Below are 16,280 nucleotides of genomic sequence, written 5' to 3' on the forward strand. Positions count from 1 at the left end.
GAATCTATCCAACTGCCAATCTTTGCACAGTTCCTGCCTTAACACTAATACTCTTTGTTCCGTTGTGACTGTTCTTTATACAGAATTGTTTTGCTACAGTCTATGTTTAAGCACTCCCCTTTGGTGTCCGTAAGAGTCTGTGGGACTCGACTAGCAGTAACTTTGTTCCTTTGTGGCCTAGAGGGCTGTCAGCACACCTAGATATTGCTTCCTCAACTCTTCCACATACTAGGCCTCACTCTAGTGATTGAGAGAAATATCCCATTGTGCATAGTTAAGGCATCATTAGCTTGATTTGACCAGTCCTAGGAGAAACCCTACAGAACTCTAGGATGTAGACTAGTTTGTAATTTTTCCAAAACTCATTATTTTGATTCCATGAACTTGCCAGTAGGGAATATTCGTGGCAAGTCACTTGCCTATCTATGCAATTCAGAGTAAAAAATAAACATTGAGGGATTGCTTTGTTAGTATTTTTTCTTGCTCTATTTCCTATTGTGCTGTGGATTTGTTGAAGTGTATTGACTGTTTACCATGCTGAATTGTCCCTTCTTAGTATGGCTAAATTGATACTGACTGACTTTTTCTTGCAGTGATATGGCATGCAGTGTTGCAGGCATAACCTCTGATGCCAATGTTCTCACAAACGAACTAAGATTGATCGCTCAAAGGTATATATCGATTCTACTATTTGTAATGCTATAAGTTCTGTCTGGGTTGTAGCTTATAAACTATTTCATGCAAAATTGAAAACCTAAAAAAAGGTATTGTGGCTAGCAGCATTTGACCTAAACTATACCTCTACGAGAATCTCTGTGATAAAACCCAGTTAAGGAGCTTTTTTTTGAAGAAATGCAAAGTATGATGTGTTGCTTTAAACACTGCAGTGGTACAAAGTTAATGGCTGACTTCTCTCCTTTTGACGATTTCAGACTATTTGGTTGATTGTACAATAAAAAGAGTTGCATGTAGAACTTGGACCATATAATTGTTTCAGAGGTGAAGAGAATCCCGTCTGTCACATCTCTCAACCACTGATGCACCTCTGTTTAATTTATATTCTGTGTAGTAAAGCACTGGAATCATTTCTCTGCAAGATAATTATGGAGACAAGTCCCGGAGCCAGAATGTTATTGTGTTCAATAGAGTGAAATTTTGCAATGTCCGTTTTAGGCAGTTAGCTTCTCCAGTGTCCTAGATTGCAGTGCAGTGCAGTTCATTTAACTTCAGTGGAGCAAAGATCCTTTAACACAAACAAAAAAAAATTCTTGATTGCTTAGCAGAAAAAAAGTTGTTCTTTAACTTACTGTCATTAGACGTTTTATGTTTTTTTTTTTTAAACCAGAGTTTTAGTCACCATGCTGACTCTTTACAACAGCAGTCCGCCTTACAAACAGTAACAGTCATGGAATGATACGAGGTTTTAGAATTTGTCCTCCAGTGCTACATTTTCTAAGCCAGTGTAGCAAAACTCCTTAACCCACGGTAGTCCATGCCTACCTTGGGCATGGATTACCTTGGGTTAAGGTAAATGTAAATGTAAATTGATACTTGTATAGCGCACTACTCACCCGCAAGGGTCTCAAGGCGCTTGTACGAATACCGCTGTGGAACCCATCCTGTCCGCTCCTGGGCACCCCCAAGGTGGAGGCCAGGCATCCTTAGCGTTGTGGGGGCCGTTGTGGAGATTAAGCAAGCTATTGCCCAGAGTTGCAGAGTGGGACTCCATGATTGGAATAGGCACCGAGGAGAGAATTATCAGGTCCGTGGAATTTTTGAGCCCAAGACCCGCCGAGGCGGGGAATTGAACCCTGGTCCCGGGCTAGACCTCTGCATCAGGGTCTGCCGCTCTAACCACTGAGCCACACTTCTCCATTCCTATTCCTTTTGCAATCCACTTTACTTACAGTGGCCCCTATGATCCAGTTCTTACCATGGTATTTACTGCTGAAGATTCAGTTGATGGTGAGACATCCCTTTCTGCCAAGCTCGCAGCCCCCAGTGTTTAGATATATTAAGCAGATGATTGGCTTGATATTGGAGCTCCTCTTTGTCATGTCTGCACAAGGAGGCCATGCTCAATATCTTGACCCACTTCCTTAGTGCCCTCACGTGGTTAGGTGCTGCCAGTAGGGCGAAAATGCAGAATCCCCTGAGACTGGAAACCACCTTTACAATGAAGGCTAAACAACAAGATGCCTTTACAACGAAGACATTACAACAACAATGGCTTTACAACAATGTTTTTTGAGAGTATGCCTTTATCACAGATTCCCTTTACAGCTACTTTCAGCGTGAAAGCATGAATGGTAATGCCGTTCTTGGCTTTGGGGACCGCCACCTTCCTGGGGCAGGCCAATTGTCCTTTTTTCACTGATTTGCGTTTAATAGTGACCAGCCATCTTTCCGCCATCGAGCTAGTAGACGTGTTCTTTTAATTTTAAACTTAATCAAAAATATTTATTTTTATTTAAAAAAATTAGATGCTCGTTCGAGGCTTGAAACAGGAAAAATAATATGGTGTGTTGTGTAGTGCCTTCTGGCACTTTTTTTCATTCATGCGTAGCACTGTAATCAGCAAGTGTCGATCTTATTTTAGGTCTTGCCTAGCATTGCATCGCATGCGGTGCTGGCTTTGCGAGGCATATTGTAGTAGGGTATGTTTTAGAAGTGGTGTTGAAGCCCCGCCCATATTTCTCATTGGCAGGCGTCCTCGCCCAGGGTGAATGTGGACTTGCAATTGATAATGAGGCTTCTTATCCCCTCCTTGTTACCGCCCGGTCTCCTTATGTGATCGCCCATCAGGACTGAATCTTTTACTTGCGGCGTTATTCTCCTTCATTAGTCGGTGGCATTATTTTGGCAAGGTTGGCCGCGTGTTTATATTTGCATTGGACTTTCACTTTACAATAGCTCCCGCCCCACACAGCAGTTGTGGGGTGAGGCGGCAGCTATTGTAAAGTGAAAGCGTGATGCAAATATAAACAAGCGGCTGCCTTTGTGCAGTGGCGACAGCTTGTTTTATTTTCAGGGCTGCATGCGTGCTTTTGGATTCACAATGGCTTGCAGCAATGCTTCATTCCTCGTCTCGCACCGCTACTCTGCCTTGCCACCTTCCTCTCTCGCTCCGGGTGTCCACCTCTTGCTATAAGGAAGGCACGGAAGTGCGAGTTCCCCACTGTTTCTTGTTTGAAGAGTGTGTCTGTTGTCAACGGAAGCCTGGGTACGGAACGAGAGAAAATGCTCCTGCACAAGTTGGAAGCGCTGAAGCAGGTCCCTCCAGCAGGAAGAGAGGTGTGCCACAGGCTGCTAGAGGGCAGTCCACAGACACAGGTAAAACAACGCCAATGGCTTGTGTGAGCTTGGGCGATCCATTGAATTGCTTCTCTGCATCCCATCTGCTACGGCCTTAAGAATGTCTCTGCTGGACTCTGGTTTAGCCCACATGTTATTGGCTCTGGCGGCAAGGGGCGTGGTTTTCAATGGCGCTTCATCTGCAGGTAAATTCACATGCCCATGTTGCTATGGTGCCCTCTCGGAGTCAGCCCTATGCTCTGTTCTGCACCTTGCAAAGTTGGTGACTGCTTTGTATGCTCAAGATTGCTTTGCATGTACAAATCAACAGAAACATTATTTATTTAGTTAAATTTCCTTGATGATAATACTTTCTAATACGTGCATCTGTTTATCGCTGCAAATCGGGTGTAACTTGGGCAAGCTTTTAAAATATTGTCTAACAATAGCATCTTTGCGCCAGCATGACAGGATTTTTGTCCCATTTTTCATATTTACCTTTGCGAAAAACTTGCACAGAGCGAACACTATGTCTGGACGGAGTCAAAAGCAGAAAGCTTGGGAGAGGATGTAATCTAACGGCTAAAGTTGCCGACTTTGGTGCTGGAAATATTGTCCTTACAAGACTCATGGGACCCCCGTTTGAGCCTTTACACAAGTGTGAATTGCAATTCCTAACATGGAAAACAGCCTTCCTTGTTGCCATCACCTCTCTCAGAAGAGTGGATGCAGGTTTTTAGGTGGCAATGTAATTTGTTATGGTAAAGGGTGGGTATGCAATTTTGGGTGGCAAGGGAAATTTTAGGTTTTAGGGTGGGCCCAGGTTTTTAGGTGGCAAGGCAATTTGTTGGGTGGGTATGGGTGTTCGAGGCATGTGTGCTGTAGATGCACATGCTTTGCATACTCCTGCCATCTAGTGTTGGGTCCAGGTGTTTGCAAGTTGTTTTTCTTCGAAGAAGTCTTTCCCAGCCACGAGGTAAGGTGACTCCTCCTTTTGGTGATATTGCGCATAGGCATTGACCCTATTGTTGGATTGTTTTCTGTCCGCCATCTGGTTCAGACATGGTATGCGGCACTCTGGTTTAAAACTGTACTTCGGTATCCCCTCGGTGCGCAACCCACTGTACCCTCGTCTGTATTGTTTTGTATACGCGCTCCATCTTTCTCTGCGTGTTGAAAAAATAGAAAGCTGCCCATCTTTGAACAAGAAGACTTCATTGGCGGCCTTCGGTCCTAGCTGTGCCGGTTAACTTCCACTCCGTTACATATTATCAAGGCTTCTGCCGATGGAACGGACTTTATTTCAGTTCTGTCCTCAGGCGCTACTCCAAGTATCCACGCTCCGACCTGCATGCGACAACAAGTACACAAATGGAACCTTCACACTCGGGTTCTCTTTCCATACTTGGGTGTATCCACAGATAGACCTCTTTGCCACAGCAGAGAACTAAAAATGCCCAAACTTCACCTCCAGATTACCACACCATCTATCCAAAGTCAATGCCCTATGGATGAATTGGTCAGGGATGTTTGCTTACGCTTTTCCGTCTCTCTCCTTCCATTACTGGTTCGGAAACTCAGGCAGACAGCACTCTCATTGATTCTAGTGGCTTCCAAATGGGCTCGCGAACCATGGTTCACCACACTACTAGAACTGTCAGTGGTTACACACCAAAAGCTGCACCTCACCTCCAAACTTCTCTCACCGAACTATGGAGAAATCAGACATCCAAACCCCAAGGAGCTTAACCTACTGATCTTGGCACCTGAGGTCCTAGAGTTTGGATACCTAAACCTACCACTGGATTGTATGACACTTCTTAAAGGAGCCAACAAAACCTACCGCTAGAGCATGTTATGCAGCAAAGTGGAAAAGGCTTGTTATGTATTGTAAAAATAACACAATTGATCTGTTAGATGCATCTATACAGAATATTATTGGTTATCTTTTGCATCTACGGCGGGTTGGCTTAGCTTACACATCTATTCGACTACACCTTGCGGCAGTAGCTGCATATCTGCAAAACAGACAACTTTTGTCCTTATTCAAAGTTCCTGTAATTAAGGCTTTCATGGAAGGCCTTAAAAGAATATCATCACCCAGGGTACCACCTGCACGTGTCTGGATCCTTAACATTGTACTTTCAAGACTTATGGGTCCACCCTTTGAACCATTACACAATTGTTCGTTACAATTTATTTCTTGGAAGGTTGCCTTTGTGATTGATTTCACTTCATTAAGGCCTGTTGGTGAGCTACAGGCATTAACCTTAGTGGAACCTTTCTTTCAAATTCATAAAGATAGTGGTTCGTATTACAAATCCAAAAATTGCTTCTGCTTTCCATATTAACCAATCAGTTGAGTTACCTGTGTTCTTCCCTCAACCTGATTGAGTAGCAGAAAGGGCTGTACACACACTTGATGCCATAAGAGCACTGTCATACTATATTGATAGGGCAAACAAATCAATTTTTTGTTGCATCTGCTCTGCCTCTCATACGAATTCCTATCTCTGAATCTGGTATTTCTAGGTGGATTGTTAAATGTATTCAGACTTGCTATGTTAAAGCTAAAACAACTTTAACTATACTTCCTAGAGCATATGCTACTCGCAAAATAGGAATATGTATGGCCTTTTTAGGTAACATTCCCAGAGCTGACATACTTAAGGCAGCTTCATGGTCTACACTGCACACATTTACCAAACATTATATGCCTTAGCCCTCAAAAAGCTAATGTAGGACAAGCAGTGCTAAAAAAAACTTTTTGAAACAACTGCAACAACCACTGGTTAGCCACCGCTTTGGGAAAATACTGCTATACAATCTTTGCAGAGCATGTGTATCAACAGCTTACATACCTTGAACGGATTATGTTACTTACCCTGTAAGCATCTGTCTCGGCATGTAGAGCTGTAGATACACTATGCATTATACTTACAAACTGGGGTTAAATCAATACTAAGAATTGCCGTTGCCAACACCAGCCCACGAGGGCAGTACTGCATGTACTCGTTAAAGATTTGTGCTTTGGGTGCCCACCCACTTGGGTGAAATCTGTGCCTGAGATCTAAGGCCATCTTTGAATACGCACAGGGGAGACTATGTGCTTTATTTCAGGCTCAATCGATGGCATAGTACTGCATTGGTGAAAACTGCATTTATAATATGCACGCAACCAGTTTTCTACATAACGTTTTTGTCAATTCAAAAACGAGCTATGTTCACAAAAGGTGAAAAACAAAAAATCAAAATCCACTGGGTTGCATGATGGTCAACTGAATCCTTTTTAGGTCTCGGGCCTAGCGTACACTGCGCAGCAGTGTCGCGCAGCCAGAGTCCTTTTCTGGGGGGTTTGAAAATGGACCTGGAAATTCCACGCAGCTCTTGCGTGTTATTTCGTAGGTCTGCGTGGAATTTCCAAGGTCCATTTTCATTGGCCTTTGCGTGTGTGTACTTTTCAAACAGAACACGCAATAGGCCATGGGCGGTCGCGTAGCTCTGCCCATGACCTATTGGTGTCTGTTACGCGCACCAGAGGCCATATGTCTTCAATTATCGCGGCTGTCACAGCCACGATAATTGAAGACATATGCTCGCAGTGGCGCGCGCGCACCACTTGAGGGGGTGTTTTTTTTTTTTTTTTTTTTTACAATTGGATCGCTTTCGCGATTGGTTTAAGTGCCGCTTGTCTTATTCATCCTCTGGATTCCAGCATGGTTATATTGGGGGCGCCGCACCCCTACTTTCATCGCCTATGGGGAGGAGTGCAGGATATGTGTAGTAGTCTGTAAATATTTGACACTATGCCATCACAACTTCTTTTTAATATGAAGAGATCTATCCTGGCCATAACGTTCTCGAGTACAATTTAGAATTTCCCCATCTGGGCCTCCTTTCTGGCAGCCTATAAATTCCCCTTCAGAGCAGGAGTAAGACTTCCTCGAGAAATCGGCGCCTTTTCAGTGCCTGTGATTTATTGCTTCTTTGAATTGACATTTTACATTGCACTTGCAAACAATCTCTTGAACACTGTAAACGGAACAAACGTTTGTTGTATTTTTGCAGGAAAGTTTTGAAAATACTAATGTGTAATGGATAAGATTGCTTTAGTTTAATAATGCAAATTCTGTTGTCATTGTCTACATGGAGGTGTGTCACATGGTTAATTAAAAACGCCATGTCCATGCATTCACGTTACTAGTGAGCAAGGAGTGAACGCTTTGAAACGTGCAGAGTGGCATTGCATAATAAATATTCATGCTTACAGAAGTTTGGGCCATGGTGTGTTGTTTCATCAACTTGGAAAACAACGCTATTGTGAATATAGCATAAGGAGATCGGTAGTGGTGTATCCAGGATGGATAAAGCCGCACATACACAAATGATAGTAAACTGGACAATAATGGTGGAAAAAGGTAAAAAATCTTTAGTTTTAAGGACCGAGTGCTACATAGACCACTATCCCCCACTACCAAGAGGGATCACTGTCAATCAAAAGATTAACAAATGTACAGCCAAAAAGAAGAGGTCATTTGACCAACTGTGGGATTTCACTCGTCCACTTTTACAGGAGTTCGAGCTGATACTTTGAGCTGCCATATTCTGTGTAATCACATTCCAGATGATCTCATTGGATTATATGGACCGTTGTTCTTTACATTGAGTTCGAGCTGATACTTTGAGCTGCCATATTCTGTGTAATCACACTCCGGATGATCTCATTGGATTATATGGACCGTTGTTCTTTACATTGATTCGCGAGTCCTACTATTATTGTCATATGCATATGACAGAAGGTTATGTACATGTGTTCTAGGATTGTGCTCTCTTTGACCTCTTCTTTTTGGCTATTGTGGATATATATGTGTGTGTGTGTGTGTGTGTGTGTGTGTGTGTGTATATATTACCTACTGGCGGTCGCCAGTAGGTAGTTATAGTTAGGACCTAGTTTCCATAGGAAATCCGCAACATTCTATTGAGAATAACTTTGGCGCCGGTGGACAAATCTTTGCGAATTTCTCAAGGAAGATGGCCTGCTCCGCTCCTTCCCTGAAAGTTTGGGGGGGATTCGTCAAGTGGGGGCTGAGATAAAAGGGGGGTCCCAAAACGTGTTTTCCCATGTTATTTTCCATAGGACGTTTAGACACGGCTACAGCTCGAACGGCTGAATGGATTTATAAGAAATTTGGTAGAAAGGTAGAGTCCGGCTCGCAGATTACGCTTTTCTTTGAATGGTGTAAATCTGTTCAGTTGTTGCTGAGAAAATTAACTTTGAAAAAATATATATTGGGCTACATTGGGCTATATATATGTTAGAGCCCAAATGTAGCCCAATGTAGCCCAAAGATGGCCACCAGAGAAAAAAACAAACAAATGTAGCCCAAATATCAGCCAGATGTAGCCCAACTATAGCCCAATGACAGAATGTCCCATAGTGTTCTAAAGACCAACTAGAGCGCTAACAGTCTTACTTATGACAAAAGTATGGCACACCTGAAGTCATCTTGATTGGAATAAAGTGTTAACACTTAAAACATTTAATTTGCAAAGGAACAAAATGAGTGGGTTCATTTTGCCATAGAAATTATGATTTAGAGCTGAAGAAAGAAAAATTAGGGCACATTTTGAGTGACTTCTCAAATCCTCTTATATTTCATTAAAAAAATTCTGATATGCAGTCTCCCAAGATGGCCACCAGAGACAAAAGAGCCCAAATGTAGCCCAAATATCAGCCAGATGTAGCCCAACTATAGCCCAATGACAGTAGTTAGGACCTAGTTTCCGTAGGAAATCCGCAACATTCTATTGAGAATAACTTTGGCGCCGGTGGACGAATCTTTGCGAATTTCTCGAAGAAGATGGCCTGCTCCGCTCCGCTCCTTCCCTGAAAGTTTGGGGGGGATTAGTCAAGTGGGGGCTGAGATAAAAGGGGGGTCCCAAAACGTGTTTTCCCCATGTTATTTTCCATAGGACGTTTAGACACGGCTACAGCTCGAACGGCTGAATGGATTTATAAGAAATTTGGTAGAAAGGTAGAGTCCGGCTCGCAAATTACGCTTTTCTTTGAATGGTGTAAATCTGTTCAGTAGTTGCTGAGAAAATTAACTTTGAAAAAATATATATTGGGCTACATTGGGCTATATATATGTTAGAGCCCAAATGTAGTCCAATGTAGCCCAAAGATGGCCACCAGAGACAAAAAAAAACAAACGTAGCCCAAATATCAGCCAGATGTAGCCCAACTATAGCCCAATGACAGAATGTCCCATAGTGTTCTAAAGAACAACTAGAGCGCTAACAGTCTTACTTATGACAAAAGTATGGCACACCTGAAGTCCTTTTAATTGGAATAAAGTGTTAACACTTAAAACATTTAATTTACAAAGGAACAAAATGAGGGGGTTCATTTTGCCATAGAAATTATGATTAGTGCTGAAAGAAAAATTAGGGCACATTTTGAGTGACTTCTCAAATCCTCTTATATTTCATAAAAAAAAATCTGATATGCAGTCTCCCAAGATGGCCACCAGAGATAAAAGAGCCCAAATATCAGCCAGATGTAGCCCAACTATAGCTCAATGACAGAATGTCCCAGAGTGTTCTAAAGAACAACTAGAACGCTAACAGTCTTACTTATGACAAAAGTATGGCACACCTGAAGTCATCTTGATTGGAATAAAGTGGTAACACTTAATACATTTAATTTGAAAAGGAACAAAATGAGGGGTTTCATTTTGCCATAGAAATTTTATATTTATATATATATATATATATATATATATATATATATATATATATATATATATATATATATATATATATATATATATATATATATATATATATATTCACTGAAAAAACCATAGGTTTTACACACGTTATAGTTAGGAAATAGCATTTACAAAACCTATGAAATTCACTGAAAAAACCATAGGTTTGACACCAGTTATAGTTAGCTGGAAATTTTACTCGCATAAAACCAATGAAATTCCCACGTTATAGTTAGTTGGACTCACTATAACTTGCGCGTGCAATGCACTGCTGATGACGTCACATATTACATCACTCATGACATGGTCAGTGACATCAGTCATGACATCACTGATAACACCATCCTTGTGACAGAGTGACAGACCTCTTTTCACTGTAATGTAACCCTTGAAACACATATTCAAAAATAGAAACTAAAATTTTCAAAAAAATGGAGATACCCATACCAGTTACAACAACCAATTCAATAATTCCACCATCTATATATACACATCCACTCATTGATCAACAGTTCTATATAGTCACTCGTACATATACTCACTCATGATATGTAGTGATACACCTATACATCCTGTTACACACCGACAGTCATCCAAAAGATACTCTCACACATATTCACACATGCAAATAAACTATTGAACATCCATTTATTTGCATATACAGCTATACACACACAACCACCTTACTTCTATGGAAACTTACACATACTTACTCTCTTAAACAATCACTTATAGAAACACATACTTATCTAAACAGGAACTCTTACAATCTCTTTCTCTCACATATACTCACTTATATACATCAATATTCACATATATTAGATTAAAACATATGTAGTTACTGATAAAGACACTAGTGAGAGTCATTCACTCACTAACACACACATATACACACTCTTCCACCCATACAGTCCTGCACATATGCTGTCTTCAAAACACATACAAAGAGAGAGTCAGTCATTCATGCATCTCTGTGTTAAGTAATAACCCCACCAATCCATACAAACACTCATACTGATACTAACAAAAACATCTAATAACCCATATACATACACATGTAGCTACTCACCAACCCATGCAACCGCTTATACACAAAGTGAAACACTAATACATATATTTAAATATTTAAACATTACTCTCTAATATATGTATTCACTAAGATACACTTAATAAACCAGTTAACCAATCAATTTTTTTAAAAAAACATCCATGTAATCACTTATTTAAACATTTATTCTTCCATCAACTTTTACATATACATATATAACACATATTTATTTTTCAGAAAGACACACATTCACTGGATAGTGTCATCAGTGATGTCATGAGTGATGTCACTGACCATGTCATGAGTGATGTAATATATGACGTCATCAGCAGTGCATTGCACGCGCAAGTTATAGTGAGTCCAACTAACTATAACGTGGGAATTTCATTGGTTTTATGCGAGTAAAACTTCCAGCTAACTATAACTGGTGTCAAACCTATGGTTTTTTCAGTGAATGAATATATATATAATATATATATATATGTTATGTTATCTCAACTTCTATAGCGCACAGCTGCCCCAGCAAAGGGGCGTCCCGGCGCTTTGACTGGCAGAAGGAATACACATACAGAACAGAAGAAAAACCAGAGAGAAGTAGCAGCGGGGCAGTATGTTAGGGTCCAGGGGGGAAAAGATAGGTTTTAATAGCCCTCCTGAACGTAAGCAAATCATCTAGGGCGCGAATGTAAGCTGGTAATGAATTCCAAAGCCTAGCCGCTAGATAGCGGAAGGAACGCCCTCCCGCTCTGCAGCGTTTGAACCGTGGAACTGTAGCCAGTTTTTGACCCATTGACCTCAAAGAACGAGAGGGGACATAGGGGGTGAGAAGAAGCTCTAGGATCTGGGGAGAGGACAGTTTAAGAATCTTGAAGGAGAGATATAGAGTCTTAAACTCAATCCTTTGAGCCATGGGCAGCCAATGGAGTTACCGGATGGTTTCCTTCGCAGAACAAAACCTAGGTAGGCCCACCAGGGCTCTGGCCGCCGCATTCTGTACGCGCTGCATCCGGATAACCTCTGCCTGATTGGCCCCTAACAGGAGCGAACTCGCGTATTCAAGCCGCGAGAGTATGGTGGCCTGGATTATCAACTGTCTAGTGGGGGCTTCAAAGAATTTCAGGATTGGCCTGAGCCCACGCAAAATACCAAAGCATGTAGCAGCCCCTTTTTTTGTGTGTCCGCAGAAACTAAGGGCGGAGTCTAACCAGACACCCAAGTTTTTAACCTCTGGTACCGGGATGGGAGCTGGGCCCAGCTCTGGAGGCCACCACTGAACGCCCCAGAGGTTGCTATGCTTACCAACAATAAGGACCTCCGTTTTCTTGGCATTGAGCTGTAAACAGTTAGCGGTCATCCAGCCAGCCACTGCTGTCAAACCCTCCCTGAACCTAGGGGCCCCAGAGTCGGAGTCCCCACTGAGTGCAACCGCCAGCTGCGTATCGTCAGCATACGAAACCATAGTCAGGCCCCACTGCTTGGCGACCGCAGCCAGCGGCTGCACATACAGATTGAAAAACGTAGGGCTAAGTGCCGACCCCTGAGGCACTCCCTGCTCGATGGAATAGGACTTAGACTCAAATGGAGGTGTAGCGACCAGAAATGAGCGCCCTGCTAGGAATGACCAAAAACATTCAAGTGCTAAATCGGAGACACCAGCTTCTCCCAGGCGCTGCAGCAATATCGCGTGTGAGACGTGTCAAACGCGGCACTGAGGTTGAGTAACATATATATATATATATATATATATATCATTATTTCTTCCCACGGTATGGCCGCGACGGCGCAACAGACGGGCACAGACTTCAGTAGAGATGCTATAGGAGATACTTTTATTGCCACATCAAGTCCAAATATATACATATTATTATAATATTTTTTTTTTCATTGACTGGAAATTCCAAAGGTTACAGGTACATTGTAGTTAGGTGCAGGTTTCACTTGTACAAAACCAGAGAAATTCAGCAGTTATAGTTAGATGAGCTAACTATAACTCACGCCCCCACAATACACTTCTTATAACCTCCCCCGCATTATTAACAAAAACTTGCTTTGGGAAGATCAATAAAAGAATTGCGGGTACCTGTGCTTTGTTGTTTTTTTAAATTTTCAGCCGGATCTACGGAACCCGCAAAAAATTTGAATAAAAATGCTTTTTTAGTCCTAGGTGGTCAGGGTGTTTATACACGGCCCTTTTTTCTTTTTTACATTTTTTTTTTTTTACATTTTATGTGGGACTGCCAACACTGCCTGGTTCAAGTGTTGTCACCCAGTCAAATGTCAGTAGGCTCCCAGATAGCTATATTTTTTAACTCCAATATCTCTGACACTACTGAACAGATTTACACCAAATCCCAAAAAGCATGCTTTCTGGACCAACATCTAGCTTTTTTGCCAAATTTGGTTTAATTCCGTTCAGCGGATCGGGCTGTAGTAGTGTTCAAAAAATGAAAAATCCCATAGACATAACGTGGGGAAAACATATTTTGGGAGCCCCCTTTTTTCGGCTTATGCTTGTCAGATCACCTCGAACCTTTCAACACAGCAGCTAAACCAAAAAGAGGACGTTTTTTAAAAATTCCTTGAAGATCCGTCAAAACAAACTCTCTTCCAATGGAAACATTGGTTCTAACTATTACTACCTACTGGCAGGAGGATATATATATATATATATATATATATATATATATATATATATATATATCGCACACACACCAACTTTTTTGGTTCCTTGCAGAGGAATACACAAACTTTAGGTACCATTTAGAATCCCCAGCATGTCAGGAAGAAAGGGAAGCAGTTTTGGTCTGGACACCTTTTGTGGGAAAGGTATGAAGGCTTACGCACAAAGTGCCCCAAATAGAAAAGCAAAAAGGCTTAGGATTGGGGAAGAAGGTGAGGAGGCAGGGAGGTAAGGGGTGGAACCTCAGTAGTCAAGGGGTTCAAAGGCCTTAGAAAATGCAAATAAACAGTAGTATTTAGTAGGCAGGGGTAATGTAGACCAGCTGTTACCCTTTGACTTCAATGGATACTCACTGAATCATTACTTCAATCCAGGGACTCCCACATAGTAGTTATTGGAAGCCAGAGACCCCAAACTACGAAATTTCTATGATTTGAACCTCACATTAATACACAATACAAAAACAAGTATGGACCAAACAAATGCTCAAATAGTGAAATATTTTGTGTATTTCACAATCAAATATAGATTGTTCAAATTTGCTTCTTTATTTGTATATACTTTATTCATTGTCAATCAGTCAGGGGAATTATAAGCACACTACTCACCTGTGAGGTTCTCAAGGTGCTGGGGGAGGAGGGGGGGATCAGCAGATCCATATCCATCGAAGAGCCAGGTCTTCAGAGCCTTCTTGAAGGTGTTCAGGGAGGGGGGGGGGGGTCTGATGTCGGTGGGGCGCTCGTTCCAGGTCTTGGCCGCGATGTAGGAGATGGATCTTCCCCCGGCTCTGCAGATGCCCGGGGTTTCAGCGAGGAGGAGGTTGGTGGAGCAGAGGTTTCATTTGGGTACGTGAAGGGCTATTCTGTCGTTGAGGTATTGGGGTCCGATGTTGTGTAGGCACTTGTAGGCATAGGTAAGTATCTTGAAGGTGACTCTTTTCTCGACTGGGAGCCAGTGGAGCTTGTGTAGGGGTTGCCTGATGTGTTCGTGTCTGGGGACCCCGAGGAAGAGTCTGGTGACGGTGTTCTGTATTATCTGGAGTTTGCGGAGTAGAGACTTGTTGATGCCGGCGTAGAATGCGTTTCCGTAGTCCAGCCTGCTGGTAATGAGTGCATTGGTGAATGTTTTTCTTGCCTCGGGACGGGGAGGAATCCATTTGAAGGTGTTGAAACAGCTTGAGGTTACAGCGTTGACCTGTCGGTTCATGGAGAGAGAGGAGTTGAGTATGATGCCGAGGTTCTTGGCGGGGTCCATGGGGGTCGTAGGGGTGCCGAGGGTGGTGGGCCACCAGGAGTTGTTCCATGCTACTGGGTGGTTCCGAGGACGAGGACTTCCGTCTTTTTTGAGTTTTAGCAAAACACACAAGATGATGGACGGAATGTTGCACAATGGTAAAACATTCACTTCATTTGATGAGTTTTAGGCATCTGTTGCTCATCCAACTTGCGACGTCCTGCATTACCTCCTAAAAGGCTGTTTTTAATTTCATGTTGTATGTTTTTGATTTTCATGTTCGTTATTGTTGTAAAACAGTCGCTGACCCCCAACCCCTGTGTATGCTTGCGGATCCCCACATGTCCTCAGACCAACAGGTGAAGAACCACTAATGTATACTATAGTCTTCAGTAGTCAAACTGCCTACAGTCTGTTTATTTGAAGGCTCTTACTTGCTGTTGAAATATTTGTTTTCTAAATCTTCCCATTGTCTGATAGTGAGTGAGACTACAACGGACAACGATCACCACAGTGTCTCAAGAAGTTGCGCATATTTCTGTGACGCTGTTGACCTTTCCTCAAAGGGCATGTGTATAACGTAGTATAACAATATCTTGTTGTTTTTCAGATATTTATTACAGTATCAGGAGCCCATACCTTGTGAGCAGTTGGTCACAGCACTATGTGATATCAAACAAGCTTATACACAATTTGGAGGTAATTATTTCTGTGCTGCTATTATAACAAACATGTATGTATGCCCATTGAAGACCTGTTGCCATCATTTATTGTTACTTTAAATTTAGCTTTCACCAAAAAGGCCCTCTGCATACATCAAAATTGCTTCTGCCATACAATGAGATGCATATGTCGTATATGCTTATGTTGTTTAGTCTAAGTGTACTCGTGATTTAGAAAGGCATGGACTGTGCAGTGAAATTCATGCATTGTATCCTGATATGCGTGTATCATGTATGAGTATGTGTAGGTTGAAATACATACTTGTACCAAACTAAATGTATATTTTTTTTACTAGTGGACATACTCTGAAATATTTTGCAGTCAATATGTGACATTTCTTATGCTATTAGATATAAAATATGTTAAAATATACAATAAAAAACTTTAAACCGAAAAAATATAAACTTGCAGTGATCTGCATTGTGTATGTACAATGCTGTATTCCAAATGGCGTATTCTAAATGCATAATAGAGGCGGTTTATTTATTTTGTACTGAAATAATTGTATTACATTAAGCAGTGAATATGA

General features: G+C 41.8%; 1 protein-coding gene across 2 annotated transcripts in view; it reads left to right on the plus strand.

The window, feature by feature from the left end:
• The window catches only part of PSMA4 (proteasome 20S subunit alpha 4), a 162,434-nt gene that overhangs the window by 54,397 nt on the left and 91,757 nt on the right, over positions 1-16,280 (plus strand). For both annotated transcript variants that reach the window (XM_078669740.1, XM_078669746.1), the window contains exons 5-6: positions 594-671; positions 15,639-15,727. In XM_078669740.1, the coding sequence (XP_078525866.1) occupies positions 594-671; positions 15,639-15,727 (167 nt within the window). The remainder of the gene's footprint in view (positions 1-593; positions 672-15,638; positions 15,728-16,280) is intronic.

The sequence above is a fragment of the Lissotriton helveticus genome, chromosome 1_2, assembly GCF_964261635.1.
Source record: "Lissotriton helveticus chromosome 1_2, aLisHel1.1, whole genome shotgun sequence".
Taxonomy (NCBI): Eukaryota; Metazoa; Chordata; class Amphibia; order Caudata; family Salamandridae; genus Lissotriton; species Lissotriton helveticus.